This window comes from Choloepus didactylus, chromosome 22 (assembly GCF_015220235.1).
Source record: "Choloepus didactylus isolate mChoDid1 chromosome 22, mChoDid1.pri, whole genome shotgun sequence".
In the NCBI taxonomy this organism is placed as follows: domain Eukaryota; kingdom Metazoa; phylum Chordata; class Mammalia; order Pilosa; family Megalonychidae; genus Choloepus; species Choloepus didactylus.
The window spans coordinates 11,681,117-11,697,921 of NC_051328.1; the positions used below are offsets into that span (position 1 = coordinate 11,681,117).

The following is a 16,805-nucleotide window of genomic DNA, read 5'->3' on the forward strand; positions in this document are numbered from 1 at the left end:
TTCTTTCACGACATATTTATTGTTTGCTAGAGGTGAACGATATTTTTTAGAAAAAAAAATCCTTTGAAAAGCAAAAACCCAAGCACATGGATTTGTGTATGGATATAACAAAATACAGAATGCGTATGTTATACAGAAATATTTAAAAGACTATTCAAGGAATTTAACTTCCCTGAAAGGATAAAATTTTAGATACTAAACAAAATTATCCTTTAGTACTAAAACCAAAGCTTAATTATATCTGTGATCCTGCAGATCTACTTTCTAATTCTGACTTTAAAACAAGAGATATTAAGAAATAAATTTTATAAAGCAGAGAATAGTTAGGTAATTTCATTTACACCTACAGCTTTTCTACAAAACCACCTACTTCACTTAACTCTGAATACAAAGTGCTGTGTAGGATTCCAAAATTATTTAGCTCAAGGCATTCTTTTAGCAATACTTTGTACCATTCAAATGTCAAATGAATTATGATTTTGCTGATCTTGGAAGACATTTGTGCCTGTAGCAAAATCAAACAACGAAAAGAGGAAAAAGGCCCTGCAAACGAATAATTTCATAAATTCCACATTTTTTTAAGATTAGCCCTCAATTCCCAAGTTCCTTGGTGCTTCATTAATTCATTTGTCTCTTTTTCTGACTACAGGATCAACAGTCACCTCAAATTCCTAGCTCTATTACATGTTCTGCTGTCTTTCTCCAGGATTTAGGAAAAAGTTATTTCAAAAATTGCACCTTACTCACATCTAGTGTTGAAAGTAAATAGAAATATAACAAAATCTGAGTAATTCCCACCAAATGGGCAAAGACTTACTGCAAACAGAATGAAAGGGATATGATAATGCAGTACACAGCACCTAAAGGCCAGTGAGTCTCAAGTTCTGCTTTTTTGTATTTGCTTTTTTTTTTGGGGGGGGGGGAGCCACAAACCCCTTTAAGATTCTAATGAAAGCTGAGGACACTCTCTCCAGAAATATAAGCACACAGATGTAAAACAGAACCCCCTAGTGGACACACATATTCAGACTGCTGCTTTCGGCTCTCATTTCTCCTTTTCACTTCTTCCCTATCCGTAACTACCATTTTACAATGGTGTTTAACTGTGAACAGATAAAAAGTACAGTAGGTCTATTCAAAAATCTATGTCTTGCTATAGGATAAAGGCAAATTAGTTAAAATCACTGACATTAAATTCTTCCATATGCAAATTTTGCTGCTGGGGTTCCTTTTGCAGATGTTACGAAACAGAGAAGTCTGACTTTCCTAGATAGCTTTTGCAAGGAACTGGTGAGAAGAAAGCAATTTAAGGATGAATGGTCAAGGTCAGTTTTAATGCCAGGGCCCTCAAACTTTTCTGATACACTGCCACCCAAACACCACCTGACTAAAATGTTGCAAAATACCTCCATTCTGATGTCTACAATTCCCTTTGGCTGTTTCTTTTTTCTCTTTCCATTTTCAGTTTTCACAAACCATTGCTCCTTTCTACCCTTTTCCATCCTTAATTCAGAATATCCTGATTTTTTTTCTGTTTCATTTTTGCTTAGTCTCTGAAAACCAGCAGCAAATAAATATCCTAAGGATGTCAAAATTGCAATGATAAGGGCAATCCTTAGTCACTGCTTAAAAAAAAAACGAAGTTTAAGTTCTTTAAGAAATATCTCAAGTTCAATTACATGAATGATTCTAATCACAAAGAAACTAGCCAAGTTCTCTAACATCTAATATTTAAATAAAGCTCACCTACAGAAATGTGCCTAGGAAGTACTTTAATTTGAATGAAGAGAAAAAAGTATAACATCTCACTTATGTACTTCATTCAATCCCATATAATGTACATGAGGAGGAGGAAGAGAAGGTTCAAAGTTCAAATCCAGGCCACATGCCACTTAACAGCTATGTGACCTTGAGCAAGTAATTTAACATCCAGTGCCTCAGTTTCCTCATCTATAAAACTGTCATAATATGAATACCTTCTGTGCTGGTTTGTACATATTATGTCCCCCAGAAAAAGCCATGTTCTTTGGTGCAATCTTGTGGAAGCAGACATATTGTTGTTAATTAACTTGGAGCCTTTGGATTGGGTTGTTTCCATGGAGATATGACCCATCCAATTGTAGGTGATAACTGATTGGATGATATCCATGGATGTATGGCCCCGCCCATTCAGCGTGGGCCTTGATTAGTTTACTAGTGCACTATATTATAAGCTCAGACAGAAGGAGTGAGCTTGTTACAGCCAAGAGGGACACTCTGAAGAATTCACAGAAGCTGAGAGAGGAGCTGAAGCTTACAGAGACATTTTGGAGACGGCCTATGAAAGCAGACTTTTGCTCCAGAGAAGCTGAGAGAGGACAAACACACCAAGAGCAACTGAGAGTAACACAGGAATGTCCTGGGAGGAGCCATTTTGAAACAAGAACTCTGGAGCAAATGCCAGCCATGTGCCTTCCCAATTAACAGAGGTTTTCCGGATGCCATTGGCCATCCTTCAGTGAAGGTTCCCCACTACCTTGGACACTTTATGGCATTAAGACTGTAACTTTGTAACCAAATAAACCCCCTTTTATAAAAACCAATCCATTTCTGGTGTTTTGCATTCTGGCAGCATTAGCAAACTGAAATACCTTCCTAATCAAGTTGTTGTAAGGATGAAGTAGTTCATCTAAAGCACTTAAAACAAGTGCCTGGGATATACTAGGTGAACCATAAATGGTTGCTATTATTATTATTTACATGTATTAACTCATTAAAGGAAAGGCCTTTATGTGTTCAGTCACACTGAACAATTTTTCTGTTTAATCACTCTTTTCAAATATATCTTAGTACAGATTTTTTTATATGCTTCTTTCTCTGTAATGTACAGCTCTGCTTAACCACTACAGTTTTTATCCTAAAACCATCTGAGTTGTGTGAGAAGATGTCACAACAATTTCCTTTGATGCTACATTTGACTGTGTTGATCTATCTTGCCCAAAGCTACTATAATTCTGAGGCGGCACTCCTTACCTCTGTTTCTGTCATTTCTGCCACAATCTCATCTTCTTTAAAAACTCTGATATCAAAATCTTCAGATCCAACAAGAAGCTGAAGGGTGGCAAGGGGAGAGCATATATATTCAGTTTACTAAGTAAACAAATCAAAATTTCCAACGAAACAAACAAAAAAAAATTGCACAATGCTTTGTATGCTGCTGCTACCCAAGAATTCCAATCCCCTAATAATCCAGTGCTTAGGAAGGCTTCCTCCAACGGAAGGATCAACAGATTCAGTCAGGGACGGACAAGCAGCTACTGCAGATTTTATCCTGCCATGTAAGCTACGTGTCCGGCCAGGACACGTTCTTTCACCCGGCACCTGGAGACCCAGCACCCTGGTTCAGTGCCTTTCCCTGACTGCAGACAGAAGTCCTGTTTCAAATGCCAGAGCCCAGTATCCAAGGACAAAAGGGGGGTAACTCAATGATCAACACAACACTTCATACCAACTGGCTGCCCAAGAAGCTCATTTCCAGAGTAACCACTAGAATATTTTCAAAGGCTTATGAGCCAATCTTTAAAACTTTGAGATTCCTGAAAAAGTTAGCCAAAATTGAAAATGACTTACTAATGTAGACTGAAAGCATCAGAAGCCAATTATGGAAGTGTGAATATGAGCAAGGTCCCATTAACTACTGGGCCTTCTCTCCCCCTCCTGTGTCTCTGACACCTCGTGACCTTGATTTTCATATTAGACAAACAAGTGGTTTATTGTTCAAAAGAGAAAAGGAAGACAAGTGAGGCCGGTTAGTGCATCATTTAGGCAACAGAGCACCAAAACCGGCTGAGAGGCTAACACTTCTTTCAAAACTAATGTCACTATTACAGGAAAATTATTCAGCAAAACAAACGAGAACTACCTCTTTCCCCACATACCTCTTGCTTTCCATCACCATCAAAGTCACACAAGGCCAAGGAATGAACATTATCTCCAGTAACCTGAAAACAAAACCAAGAATAATTAATATGCCATCTTTTTACACTTAACCCAATTATATTGACAACACAAAAGACAAGATTATACAAATCACCACTGGGTACTATTCACATTACTTTTACCCTTTTTTAATGTACAGAATTAGATATATTGCTTCATTTTGCTTTGTTTTGCTTATCATTCAGTAAGTCCATGGTTTAAAGAAAAAAAAAAACTAAACTAAAGGACAGTAAATGTAAGGAACATTTAAGAGTACCAAAGAGAATGTTTTGCTCCTCATACCGTCCAAAAGAGATCATTTCCTTCATGATCAAAACCCTGCAGGGCACAGTTTCCACCAATAATCGCAAGAGGAGAGGAAATGTCTCCCAACGTGCCCAGGACAACTGCATTTGCCCCGTCTGCTACCTGAGAAGAGAAAAAAAGCACAGTCTCAGATACAGTGAACTGGCCACACTAGCTGTATTTTTGTTTACTTTTATTTGGATACTCAAATTCCTCTGTCATCATTTGTGGTCTCTGAGAGGCTAGCAAGGGCTGTGTACTGAGGCCAGTAGACCACGTAAGGCTTATGCAGGGACAAGCACAGATCAGGTAGAACTCAGGCCGCTGGCCTCTCCCACCAAACTGCTCTCCAGGACCTCCAGGTTACAGAGGTCATATTTTCCAGAGAATAGAGGCTTTATGCCTTTAAGCACCCAAACTTTGTACTATATTGACACCATTTTAGATGGAACTCTTTTTAATTCTTATTACTCAGTTCTCTCAATACAATTTTTTTAAAATGTAACATTATCAAAATAATAATAATAATAAAAACACCCATATTCTTGCCATCCGGAATAAATGTCCCAGACTTCTTCAATAAAGTACAGAAGCATAATTTAACTTATTTGTGGAAGATTCAAGGACATTTTTGTAGACACTAATCATTTACTGTGGAAGAAAATAATCCTTACTTACATTATCTTGAATTAGGAAAGCTATAAAGAATAGACTAGCTATAAAGAAAAGACTTCATAAGAAATTAAAATTGATAAATGGTTAATCAAAAAATAACAAAGTTATAAGGTAAACAATTAACTGGAAGAAATAACTGCAATATATAAGACAAAGAGTAAATACCCTTAACATATAAAAAGCAAATACAATAAGAAAGAGGAAACATCCCGTGGTGGCGGGATGGGGGACAGAAATTCAAGAAGAAATACAAATAGCCAACAAACATCTGAAAAAAGTTCATCCTCACAAGACATAATTTTTCACCTTTCAGATTAGCAAAGATTAAAAAGAATATTAATACACATAGTTTGTATGGGTGTGATAAAACAGGCACTTTCATATTCTGAGAGGGAGACTGAAAAATAGTTGCCTACCTAGAGGGCAATTTAGCAATATCTACCAAAAAAAACACCTCATTTTAAAAAGGCTTTTGATTCAGCAATCAGCAATTAAGAGGTCATCCTGAACAAAAACACAGGTGGAATTTTGGCAATGTTGAAATGGGCAAATATTTCTTAGAAGGACAGAAAAGGTAACAACCATTAAAGAAAAAAATTGATCACCTGAACTGCATCACAATGGAAAGCTTTTGCTCATCAAAAGATACCTACCTGTTAGTATGGAACATATCACAAACAGGAAGAAAATATTTGCAATACATAAATCTGACAAAGAACTCGAATCTAGCACATCCCAAGAACATCTACAAATCAATAATAAAAAGACAAACCACCAACAAAAAATAGGCAAAAGACTTAGACATTTCACAAAAGATGACATATAAATAGGCAATAAGCACATGAAAAGATGCTCAGCATCACTGATCATCAAGGAAGTGCAGTAAGAAACCACAATGAGATACCACCCCACACCCAGACTGGCAACACCAAATGTGGACAAAGGATGTGCAGCCACTGGAACTCTCCTTTACTGCTGGTGGAAGTGTAAAACAGTACCACCACTTGGGAAAACAGTTTGGCAGCTTCTTATATAAATTTAAACATACATCTACCACACAGCTCAGCAATTCTACTCCCAGGTATTTACCCAAGATAAAAAAAAATACATGTCCACAAGAAGACTTGTACAAAAATGTTTACAGCGATTTTATTCATAGTTGCCAAAAACTGGAAACAGCCCAAATGTCCATCCCACATGTCTATGATCAGGAGAAGGGATAAACAAATTGCAGTATATTTATACAACGGAAAACAGTGACAAAAAAGAGCTGTGGTTAGCAAGTGGTTAGCCAAGTAAATTCTAAGGACATAAAGAAGATACAAATGGTGAAATCTCCACATTGTTTAACTATACTACAATAGTCACAATAGATGCAATAACATAGATAAATCTCACAAACATTCTATTGAGTGCAAGAAGCTAAAAACCAAAGGGTACATACTGTATGATTCCATTTGAATGTAGTTCAAGAATAGGGAAAGCTAATCAAAAGTGACAGAAATCAGAACACCGTTTGTCAATGGAAGATAGAAATTGACTGGAATGGGGCACAAAAATACTTTCTGAAGTGATGGAGGTGTCGTATTTGTATTGAAGGTTTTACTTACAGGGGTCAAAACTCATTGAACTGTACACTTAAGGTTGTGCATTTCCCTATGGGTACATTTTACCTCAATTAAAAAAAACACCAAGGGAAAAAAAGCAATTGCGTTTCTAGGAACTTATCCTTAGGAAACAATCAGAAAAGGGCAAAGACCAACTCTAATAGAGAAACAATGGAAATAACATAAATGTTCAATGACTTGGAATTGGTTAAACAAATTTTGATATATTAACACAATGAAATACTTAGAACCAATGAAAATTATGTATAACTATATAGTTACTTCACAAACTTCACATACTTCACAATACATTATCAAATGAATAGGCTTCATGTAATAACCAGGGGGTGGAAACAACCCAAATGGCCATTAACTGATGAACAGATAAATAAATGCATACAATGGAATACTATTTGGCCATAAAAAAGATTGAAATACTGATACATGCTCCAAAATGGATGAAACATTATGCAAAGTGAAAACAGCCAGAAACAAAGGACATAAAATGGATGATTCCATTTTGGAAATGTCCAGAACAGGCTAATCTATAGAGACAAAAAGTAGATTAGTGGTTTCTAGGGTTGGGATATTGTAGGGAAATTGGGAGTGACTGCTAATGGGTACAAGGTTACTTATAGAGTGATGTAAATTTTCTAAAATCAATTGTGGTGATGGCTGCAAAACTCAGTAAACAAACTAAAAATTATTACATTGTACACTTTAGGTGAATTGTATGAGCTGTGACTATCTTATTAAGGTTTTTTTTTTTTTAAAGTAAAAGATTACATGTATATAGTATGATCCCAGTTTGTTAAAAAAAAAAAAATTCATTCATATATATTTAGTAAAAAGTTTGGATAAATAAATTCATAAGAGGTTAACAGTGTTATCTCCTGATGAAAAAATGAGGGTAATTTTTTTCTTTTGGCTTTACCTTCTTTTCTGTAATAAGTATGAATTACTTAGGTATTAATAGATATCCAAGTAGTTGTAGACAGCAAGCTACCGAAACAGCTTCTCCTATAAACTTTTGTGCTAAACTTCAACGCAAGGCCACCAGGGGGCCTATTTGCTGGCTTCCTGGCTTTTGGCTGAACTTCCAATAGGAGATCTTAGATGGTGGAACAGAGAAACCTAGAAAAGATAAGCTGGAGCTCACCAAGTAGTTAACAAGTGGTTAGCCAAGTAAATTCCAAGGACATAAAGCAGATATAAATGGCAAAATCTCCATATTGTTTAACTATACTACAATAGTCACAAAGTAAACAAACCAAAATAAATGATGTCTTTAAGCTTGAAAAAAAACAGACATTATTGAGCAATGGGACCTATGGTTATTAAGGGGTATACTTGCCTCTCTGTAGAACAAATCTGAATTATTGTAGACGTCGTAAGCCAAAAGATTAGTCTGTGTCCCCACTAGCAGAGTGTCGTAGCCAAGCTCAGGGTTCAGCACTCCTGCGGTCAGGCAGCTGACCGCCTGGTTAATGTTGAGAAGAGAAATATCAGACTCCAACGGACTCTGGAAGACCCTGGATGCGCCGAAATGCTGGTTCCGGGTATGAGGATTGTGAATAAAAACCTAAAAAAAAAACAGTCAAACAGAGTCCCTGAAAATACCAAAACTGTGAGATTAACATCAAACTTTTTTTTTAATGGGTTATTAACAGACATCAACATGAACAAGAAGTCACTTCAATCACCTACAAAGCTTAAAATACTCACACCCGGTTCTGTGCATGGCTAGCTTTCAGTCATGAACTTGAAAATCCAGGGGTTCTTAGTCTCCTAAAAGAATTGGGTAGTAAGCGAGATCTAGTTGTTGCTTTCCAGGGCAGCTTACATACTACCCAACAGCAGGATGTGAGAGCACTTACAAACTAGCCTTTTCCTGCTCAGCCTAGACAAATCTGCTACCAGCTACAATGTGATCACTAAATACCAAGAAGATTAACATTTCCTTTAGATCTGTCATCCAAACACCTAATAAATTCACTTTTTAACCCTTAAAATACTCTGGTAGTTGATAAATCTGTTTTACAAAGTTAAACTGAGTCATACAGATCAAGCTTTTTGAAGGCTTCCATAGTCTGGAGTAGTAAAATAGAGAATCAGTTAGGCCAAAGATAATTAATTCAGCATCTCAACCATCATAAATATAATCATCTCAGTGTTCCCCCAGGCTTCATCTGTAAGGAAGAGGTTTGGGCTGAAACACCCATTCTCAATAGTGGCAATATTGTTCCCAAGGAAGGAAGATTGAGGTGGAAGGGAATATGAGAATGGTTTGTGGCCTCCCAAGGACCAGAGTACACAAACAAACAGTTTATCTGTGGTATTAAAATTTCATTGGGGAAATTTTCATTACCTAAAAAAAACCTCCACAGGGAATGATACGAAAATAAGGTTGTGAAACAACAAACTAGAATTTGGGAATTTTAAGCGACAATTTCACCCCTTTGGTATAAATCAAGCAGGATTAGTTTTTGTTTGTTGGTTGGTAATTTTTTTATTTTTTTAATTCAGTTTTATTGAGATATATTCACATATCATACAATCATCCGTGGTGTACAATCAACTGTTCATGGTATCATCATATAGTTGTGCATTCATCACCCCAATCTAGTTTTTGAACATTTTCCTATACCAGAAAAAGTAAAAATAAGAATAAAAAATAAAAGTAAAAAAGTACACCCAAATCATCCTCCCCACCCTATTTTTCATTTAGTTTTTGTCCCCATTTTTCTACTCATCCATCCATATACACCATAAAGGGAGTGTGATCCACAAGGCTTTCACAATCACACTGTCACCGCTTGTAAGCTACATTGTCATACAACTGTCTTCAAGAGTTAAGGCTACTGGGTTGCAGTTTGATAGTTTCAGGTATTTACTTCTAGCTATTCCAATACATTAAAACCTAAAAAGGGTTATCTATAGAGTGCGTAAGAGTGCCCACCAGAGTGACCTCTCGACTCCGTGTGAAATCTCTCAGCCACAGAAACTTTGTTTCGTTTCATTTGGCATCCCCCTTTTGGTCAAGAAGATGTTCTCAATCCAACGACGTCGGGTCCAGATTCACTCTCGGGAGACGTAACCAGGCAGGATTGGTTTTAAATTATTACTTAAACAAGGTAGCCTATTGATCTAAAAGCAATTTTCAAAAGAATTGACTAGAAAATATAGAAAAGGTATGTCACTACTGAATATAGTATTCGTGTTCCCATAATAGTAATAGTTCTCACTTGTATAGCTCCTTACAACATGCTTTTACAAATGTTATTACAACTGATCCTCACAACAGCCCCCAGTTTGCAGATAAGGAAACTGAAGTCCCAGGAAACTGCAGGGCTGAGGCATGAAGCCTGCTCTCTGGCTCCAGACCCTGTGCTCTAGCCACCACACCACACTTCCTCTAGTAACAGTTCTCGGCTGAACAAAAGAATTCTAAGAGTGGCTTCTAGTAATTAAATATGCTGAGAAAGAACAGGAGGGAAGATAACATATGGACACCATATTCATTGTTACTGGAATGGAAAGAGTTCGGGGTCTGTTGCCAAAGGCAACAGCAGTCCCAGGAGCCTGACTTCTCCCCAGCTCCCCTCCTGCTCACTGCAGGCAGACGAGTCCCCAGGGAGGCCCACCTGTCCCTCCAGGCAGGGAAAGAACCAAGCCCAGCCACAGATGAATGACCCATTTCCAGGTCTATTTTTGAGTTTCCTTCCAAAGGCCTGGCTGAAGTTCACACAATATTTGGTTGAGCTGAGACGGTGCTGCTGACAATATAAATTCAACTGACACCTCCCACCCTACCCTGGCCAGCTCCATAGTGAGAAGAAAAATGTCTCCAAGGAAAGCACTTATGTTCATCTTGGAAGAAACCCCTTTGCAAAATATCCTTGCTCAGGCTCAGAGACCAGATCCCAGTAAGTCAACAGCTTCTTCTCAACAGTTTCCAGTCATTCTTCAAGAGTTATGGAACCCAGTGGAGAAGCCTTACCTGTAATATTTGTTTTTAAAGGAGAATATATTTATGCATTACATGGATCATAAAATATTACCAGTTTCTTTCCATATATATATATACACACACACACACACACATTTTAAAGTCTCAAGATAAAAGATCAGGTCAGAACTTTCCAGATTTGTTTAAAGTTCTGAACACAAAGTATCCAATGACATAGGACACTTTGGGTGGAGTGTGGGGCATTTTCAGAAACAGACCTAGAATCCAGTGTTCCTGCCTCCCACTCTAGATCACATGCTAATGTAAGGGCTTCCATTGAGACTTCTGCCTGGTTTTCCTGCTTCCACTCCTAACCCTCAGTGCCCTGCACTCCCTTTGCAGTACCTCCTCCACATGGAAGCCAGTTATCCTTTACCTAAAACATAAATCAGATCCCATCACCCACTGTATCAAACCCGCAGTGGTTTCCCAACATACTCGGTATGAAAACCAAGGTCTCAAGTACCTAGGAATAAACTTAACCAAAGATGTAAAAGACCTATACAAAGAAAACTACATAACTCTACTAAAAGAAATAGAAGGGGACCTTAAAAGATGGAAAAATATTCCATGTTCATGGATAGGAAGGCTAAATGTCATTAAGATGTCAATTCTACCCAAACTCATCTACAGATTCAATGCAATCCCAATCAAAATTCCAACAACCTACTTTGCAGACTTGGAAAAGCTAGTTATCAAATTTATTTGGAAAGGGAAGATGCCTCGAATTGCTAAAGACACTTTAAAAAAGAAAAACGAAGTGGGAGGACTTACACTCCCTGACTTTGAAGCTTATTATAAAGCCACAGTTGCCAAAACAGCATGGTACTGGCACAAAGATAGACATATAGATCAATGGAATCGAATTGAGAATTCAGAGATAGACCCTCAGATCTATGGCCGACTGATCTTTGATAAGGCCCCCAAAGTCACCGAACTGAGCCATAATGGTCTTTTCAACAAATGGGGCTGGGAGAGTTGGATATCCATATCCAAAAGAATGAAAGAGGACCCCTACCTCACCCCCTACACAAAAATTAACTCAAAATGGACCAAAGATCTCAATATAAAAGAAAGTACCATTAAACTCCTAGAAGATAATGTAGGAAAACATCTTCAAGACCGTGTATTAGGAGGCCACTTCCTAGACTTTACACCCAAAGCACAAGCAACAAAAGAGAAAATAGATAAATGGGAACTCCTCAAGCTTAGAAGTTTCTGCACCTCAAAGGAATTTCTCAAAAAGGTAAAGAGGCAGCCAACTCAATGGGAAAAAATTTTTGGAAACCATGTATCTGACAAAAGACTGATATCTTGCATATACAAAGAAATCCTACAACTCAATGACAATAGCACAGACAGCCCAATTATAAAATGGGCAAAAGATATGAAAAGACAGTTCTCTGAAGAGGAAATACAAATGGCCAAGAAACACATGAAAAAATGTTCAGCTTCACTAGCTATTAGAGAGATGCAAATTAAGACCACAATGAGATACCATCTAACACCGGTTAGAATGGCTGCCATTAAACAAACAGGAAACTACAAATGCTGGAGGGGATGTGGAGAAATTGGAACTCTTATTCATTGTTGGTGGGACTGCGTAATGGTTCAGCCACTCTGGAAGTCAGTCTGGCAGTTCCTTAGAAAACTAGATATAGAGCTACCATTCGATCCAGCGATTGCACTTCTCGGGATATACCCGGAAGATCGGAAAGCAGTGACACGAACAGATATCTGCACGCCAATGTTCATAGCAGCATTATTCACAATTGCCAAGAGATGGAAACAACCCAAATGCCCATCAACAGATGAGTGGATAAATAAAATGTGGTATATACACACGATGGAATACTACGCGGCAGTAAGAAGGAACGATCTGGTGAAACATATGACAACATGGATGAACCTTGAAGACATAATGCTGAGCGAAATAAGCCAGGCACAAAAGAGAAATATTATATGCTACCACTAATGTGAACTTTGAAAAATGTAAAACAAATGGTTTATAATGTAGAATGTAGGGGAACTAGCAGTAGAGAGCAATTAAGGAAGGGGGAACAATAATCCAAGAAGAACAGATAAGCTATTTAACGTTCTGGGGATGCCCAGAAATGACTATGGTCTGTTAATTTCTGATGGATGTAGTAGGAACAAGTTCACTGAAATGTTGCTATAGTATGTAACTTTCTTGGGGTAAAGTAGGAACATGTTGGAAGTTAAGCAGTTATCTTAGGTTAGTTGTCTTTTTCTTACTCCCTTGCTATGGTCTCTTTGAAATGTTCTTTTATTGTATGTTTGTTTTCTTTTTAACTTTTTTTTTCATACAGTTGATTTGAAAAAAGAAGGGAAAGTTAAAAAAAAAAGAAAAAAAGAAAAAAGACAAACAAGGATAAAAAAAAAAAAAAAAAAAAAAACGATGTAGTGCCCCCTTGAGGAGCCTGTGGAGAATGCAGGGGTATTCGCCTACCCCACCTCCATGGTTGCTAACATGACCACAGACATAGGGGACTGGTGGTTTGATGGGTTGAGCCCTCTACCATAAGTTTTACCCTTGGGAAGACGGTTGCTGCAAAGGAGAGGCTAGGCCTCCCTGTATTTGTGCCTAAGAGTCTCCTCCTGAATGCCTCTTTGTTGCTCAGATGTGGCCCTCTCTCTCTGGCTAAGCCAACTTGAAAGGTGAAATCACTGCCCTCCCCCCTACGTGGGATCAGACACCCAGGGAAGTGAATCTCCCTGGCAACGTGGAATATGACTCCCGGGGAGGAATGTAGACCCGGCATCGTGGGATGGAGAACATCTTCTTGACCAAAAGGGGGATGTGAAAGGAAATGAAATAAGCTTCAGTGGCAGAGAGATTCCAAAACGAGCCGAGAGATCACTCTGGTGGGCACTCTTACGCACACTTTAGACAACCTTTTTTAGGTTCTAAAGAATTGGGGTAGCTGGTGGTGGATACCTGAAACTATTAAACTACAACCCAGAACCCATGAATCTCGAAGACAGTTGTATAAAAATGTAGCTTATGAGGGGTGACAGTGGGATTGGGAATGCCATAAGGACCAAACTCCACTTTGTCTAGTTTATGGATCGATGTGTAGAAAAGTAGGGGAAGCAAACAAACAGACAAAGGTACCTAGTGTTCTTTTTTACTTCAATTGCTCTTTTTCACTCTAATTATTATTCTTGTTATTTTTGTGTGTGTGCTAATGAAGGTGTCAGGGATTGATTTAGGTGATGAATGTACAACTATGTAATGGTACTGTAAACAATCGAAAGTACAATTTGTTTTGTATGACTGCGTGGTATGTGAATATATCTCAATAAAATGATGATTAAAAAAAAAAAAAAAAAAAAGTTAATGAAAGTCAACATCACAACCTCAGAAGATAGACAAAAGGAATCAACAGATTATTTGCATAAGAAAATAAAACTGGTAAACAAATATGTGGAAAATGTTTAACCTCTCTAGCAATAAAAGTAATAAATGTTTAAGCTGGAATAAACCTAAATAAATTATGGACATTATGTAGCCATTGAAAATGGTAATTAAGACGACTATATATATATATATATATATATATATATATATATGTAACACTCTTTTAATAAGAGAACTACCTTTTTGTTTTGAGTCACAAAATGGAATTTTTAGTTTCATGTCCGAGATTTCTTCTGTATATCTTTTTTAACATCCTACATTTCCCTTGTTTTTAACTCATGTACATGTGCTTTTTGTACAATTTTTAAAAGTTAATAAATCCAACATATAAAAGACAAAAAAAAAAAAAAAAGAAAGAAAACCAAGGTCTCTACCTTGGCCTACGTGGCCCCTGGATAACTCTCCACCTCCCTCATTCCATTCCAGCCCCCACAGCCTGCTTGTGTTCCTGGAATGCACCAAGCATATCTCCACCTCAAGGCCTTTGCTTTCGCTGAGCTCTCGGCCAGATAGGCAGTGACCCCAGATGTTTGCAGGACTTGTCTCCTCATTTCCTTCAAACCTCTGATCAAACGTTAGCTTATGAGAGGCCTGTCTGACCACCACCATGTCTAAAATAGCAATCTCCCCTCACCCCCATCCCTTAACCCTGTTTTATTTTTCTCCTATGGAGACATTACATTATATGCATCAAGTTTCTGTTAACTGCTTTGTTCCCCCACTCTCAAATGTAAGCTCCAAGAGAGAGAGAAGAGGCTTATGCATCATATTCAGCACTGTACCTGCAGAACTAAGAACAGTGGCCAGCACACAGTAAATCCTTAATAAACTGGGGCCAAGCAAGTATCAATGGGACCTTCTCAGACCATTCATTTAGCTGCCAAATGCCTACAGCACAACCAACACGAATTTCCTGTTGGCATTTGTCAGCGCCTCCTAACAATAACAACTAACTTTTTTGTGTGCCAGACACTGTGCTAAGTGCTTTACGCCATTATACTACTTAAAAAACGGAATCACTTCTTTTTACTTAAGTATCCCAAGATGTATCTTATGACAGAAAACAGAACATAGGTGAAGTATTTTGAAAATTATAAAGCATTATGCAAATGCTAGGTCATTAAAACCACCATGGATCAGAGAATATACATTCTAGTCTCAATTCCATGCTGTAGTTTAGTGGCCTCAGGCACTACTTTTAATTTCTCTCTGAACCACTGTTTCTAATCAGTAAAGTCAGAGTAACAAAAAGAAATTAATAACTGCTGATAATTATTGAGCACTTCCTATATGCCAAACACTTAACATGTATTAACTTATCTAATCCTAATAACAATGCTAAGTGGTGGATACTACTATGAACAGCTTGCCCAAGATCACAAAATTAGTAGGTACTGGAGCCAGGACCCAACACCCTGGGCTACACTGCTGCCCTTGGCTTGTAGCAAGGATGCCAAGATAATTCACATAATAAGGCTTTGTATCTGTTAGTTATCTTTGGTCTCACTGTATTCCATGTACTTTGGGTATGCCTCCATCAATACATAGTGCTTTGATTTGCCTTGTCTGATGCACTTTTGGATCTGTAAGTTTTCTGAAAGCAGGGACTCCAGTTTTATCTCTGAACTCCCAACAGCTAGCACAAAGCAGACATTTACTAAAATTCAGGTGAGTATTGAATAACCATGTTTTTTCATCTGTGTGACTCCCGCGGCTGGTACAGTACCTGGCACATAGCAAGCACCTAATAACTATTTAGTGAATAAATTACGGAAAAAAGACATGGATAAAAAGTACAATTTGAATCATTTAATTTAGGTATCTTTGGGTTTTTTTTGTTTGTTTGTTTTAACTTCCTGTAAAGTTGTTTTACTTTACAGTAAAGTGTGAGACGGTGAAAGGAGTTCCAGAGTGATAGCTAGAGACCTTGGGCTTGAGTCTGGGGTCTGCTACCCCTGCTAACCCTAACCAAGCCCCTCCTTTTCTCGGGACCTCAGTTTCCCTCTCTGTATAGGGCCTCCAACACTGTCCGTGTCTAAGTGCCTGACGAAAAGAAAGGGTTAACCGATCAGAAAAGACGTTGGAGGTAGACTCGATTATTCTTCGTACGACAGACAGCTACCCGGTGACCACCGGTTGCCGGGCAACCTCAGCGGGGGGCGGGACCAGAGAATGAAGGGCGGGATCACAGGGGCGCGGCTCGCGGAGGTCCTAGGGCCCGCGGGGTCCGGCTCCGTGAGGCTGGGAGCGGTTACCTTGCCTGCTTCGGTGGCGGCCGCCAAGCACGGGTGGGTCCCGTCGTAGCGTCCTACGGCCACCATGCGGGGGCTGATTTTGTGGCGCAGTTTCAGGGTGAACACGGGCAAAAGCATGATGACAGTGGCTCAAAGGCTCAAAGGAGGAAGGCTAGTGCCCAGTGGCCGCAGCAGCGGAGCCGGCCTCACCCGTCTCAGCCAGGAGCCCCCGAACAAGAGCAGCCCGTCCCCAGCCTCGGGCCGGGTATGAAACGGGAACCGGGCGCAAGTCGCCTTCTTGCCGCCGGTACTTTTTGCGGCTGCGCAAACCCACCCAGTGCCTTCTGCGATTGCGCAGGCCCCGCCCAGCGCCCTGTGCGGATGCGCAGTTGGGTCTCAGCGCTTGGTTCATTTGGGCGACCCAGTCGTGTTTCTTGCTGCCTTTACTTACATACTTGAGTTTCCACGCCAAACTAATGCGTCTACGATGGATGTGTCTACAGTGCACCTCCAGGGATCCCCCCCCTTCTAGCACGACAACCAAGCTGCATCCCTTCAGACTCCACACACTAATA

The 16,805-nt window shown here is 38.9% G+C and overlaps 1 protein-coding gene across 1 annotated transcript in view; it reads right to left on the minus strand.

Annotated features, from left to right (window-relative positions):
* BBS2 (Bardet-Biedl syndrome 2) overlaps window positions 1-16,542 on the minus strand; it is a 41,660-nt gene extending 25,118 nt beyond the window's left edge. The window contains exons 1-5 of the mRNA XM_037815578.1: window positions 16,252-16,542; window positions 7,900-8,127; window positions 4,261-4,386; window positions 3,918-3,980; window positions 3,013-3,090 (exon numbers count right to left, since the gene is read on the minus strand). Coding sequence (XP_037671506.1) covers window positions 3,013-3,090; window positions 3,918-3,980; window positions 4,261-4,386; window positions 7,900-8,127; window positions 16,252-16,368 — 612 coding nt within the window. The 5' untranslated portion in view covers window positions 16,369-16,542. The remainder of the gene's footprint in view (window positions 1-3,012; window positions 3,091-3,917; window positions 3,981-4,260; window positions 4,387-7,899; window positions 8,128-16,251) is intronic.
* Between the last annotated feature and the right edge of the window lie 263 nt (window positions 16,543-16,805).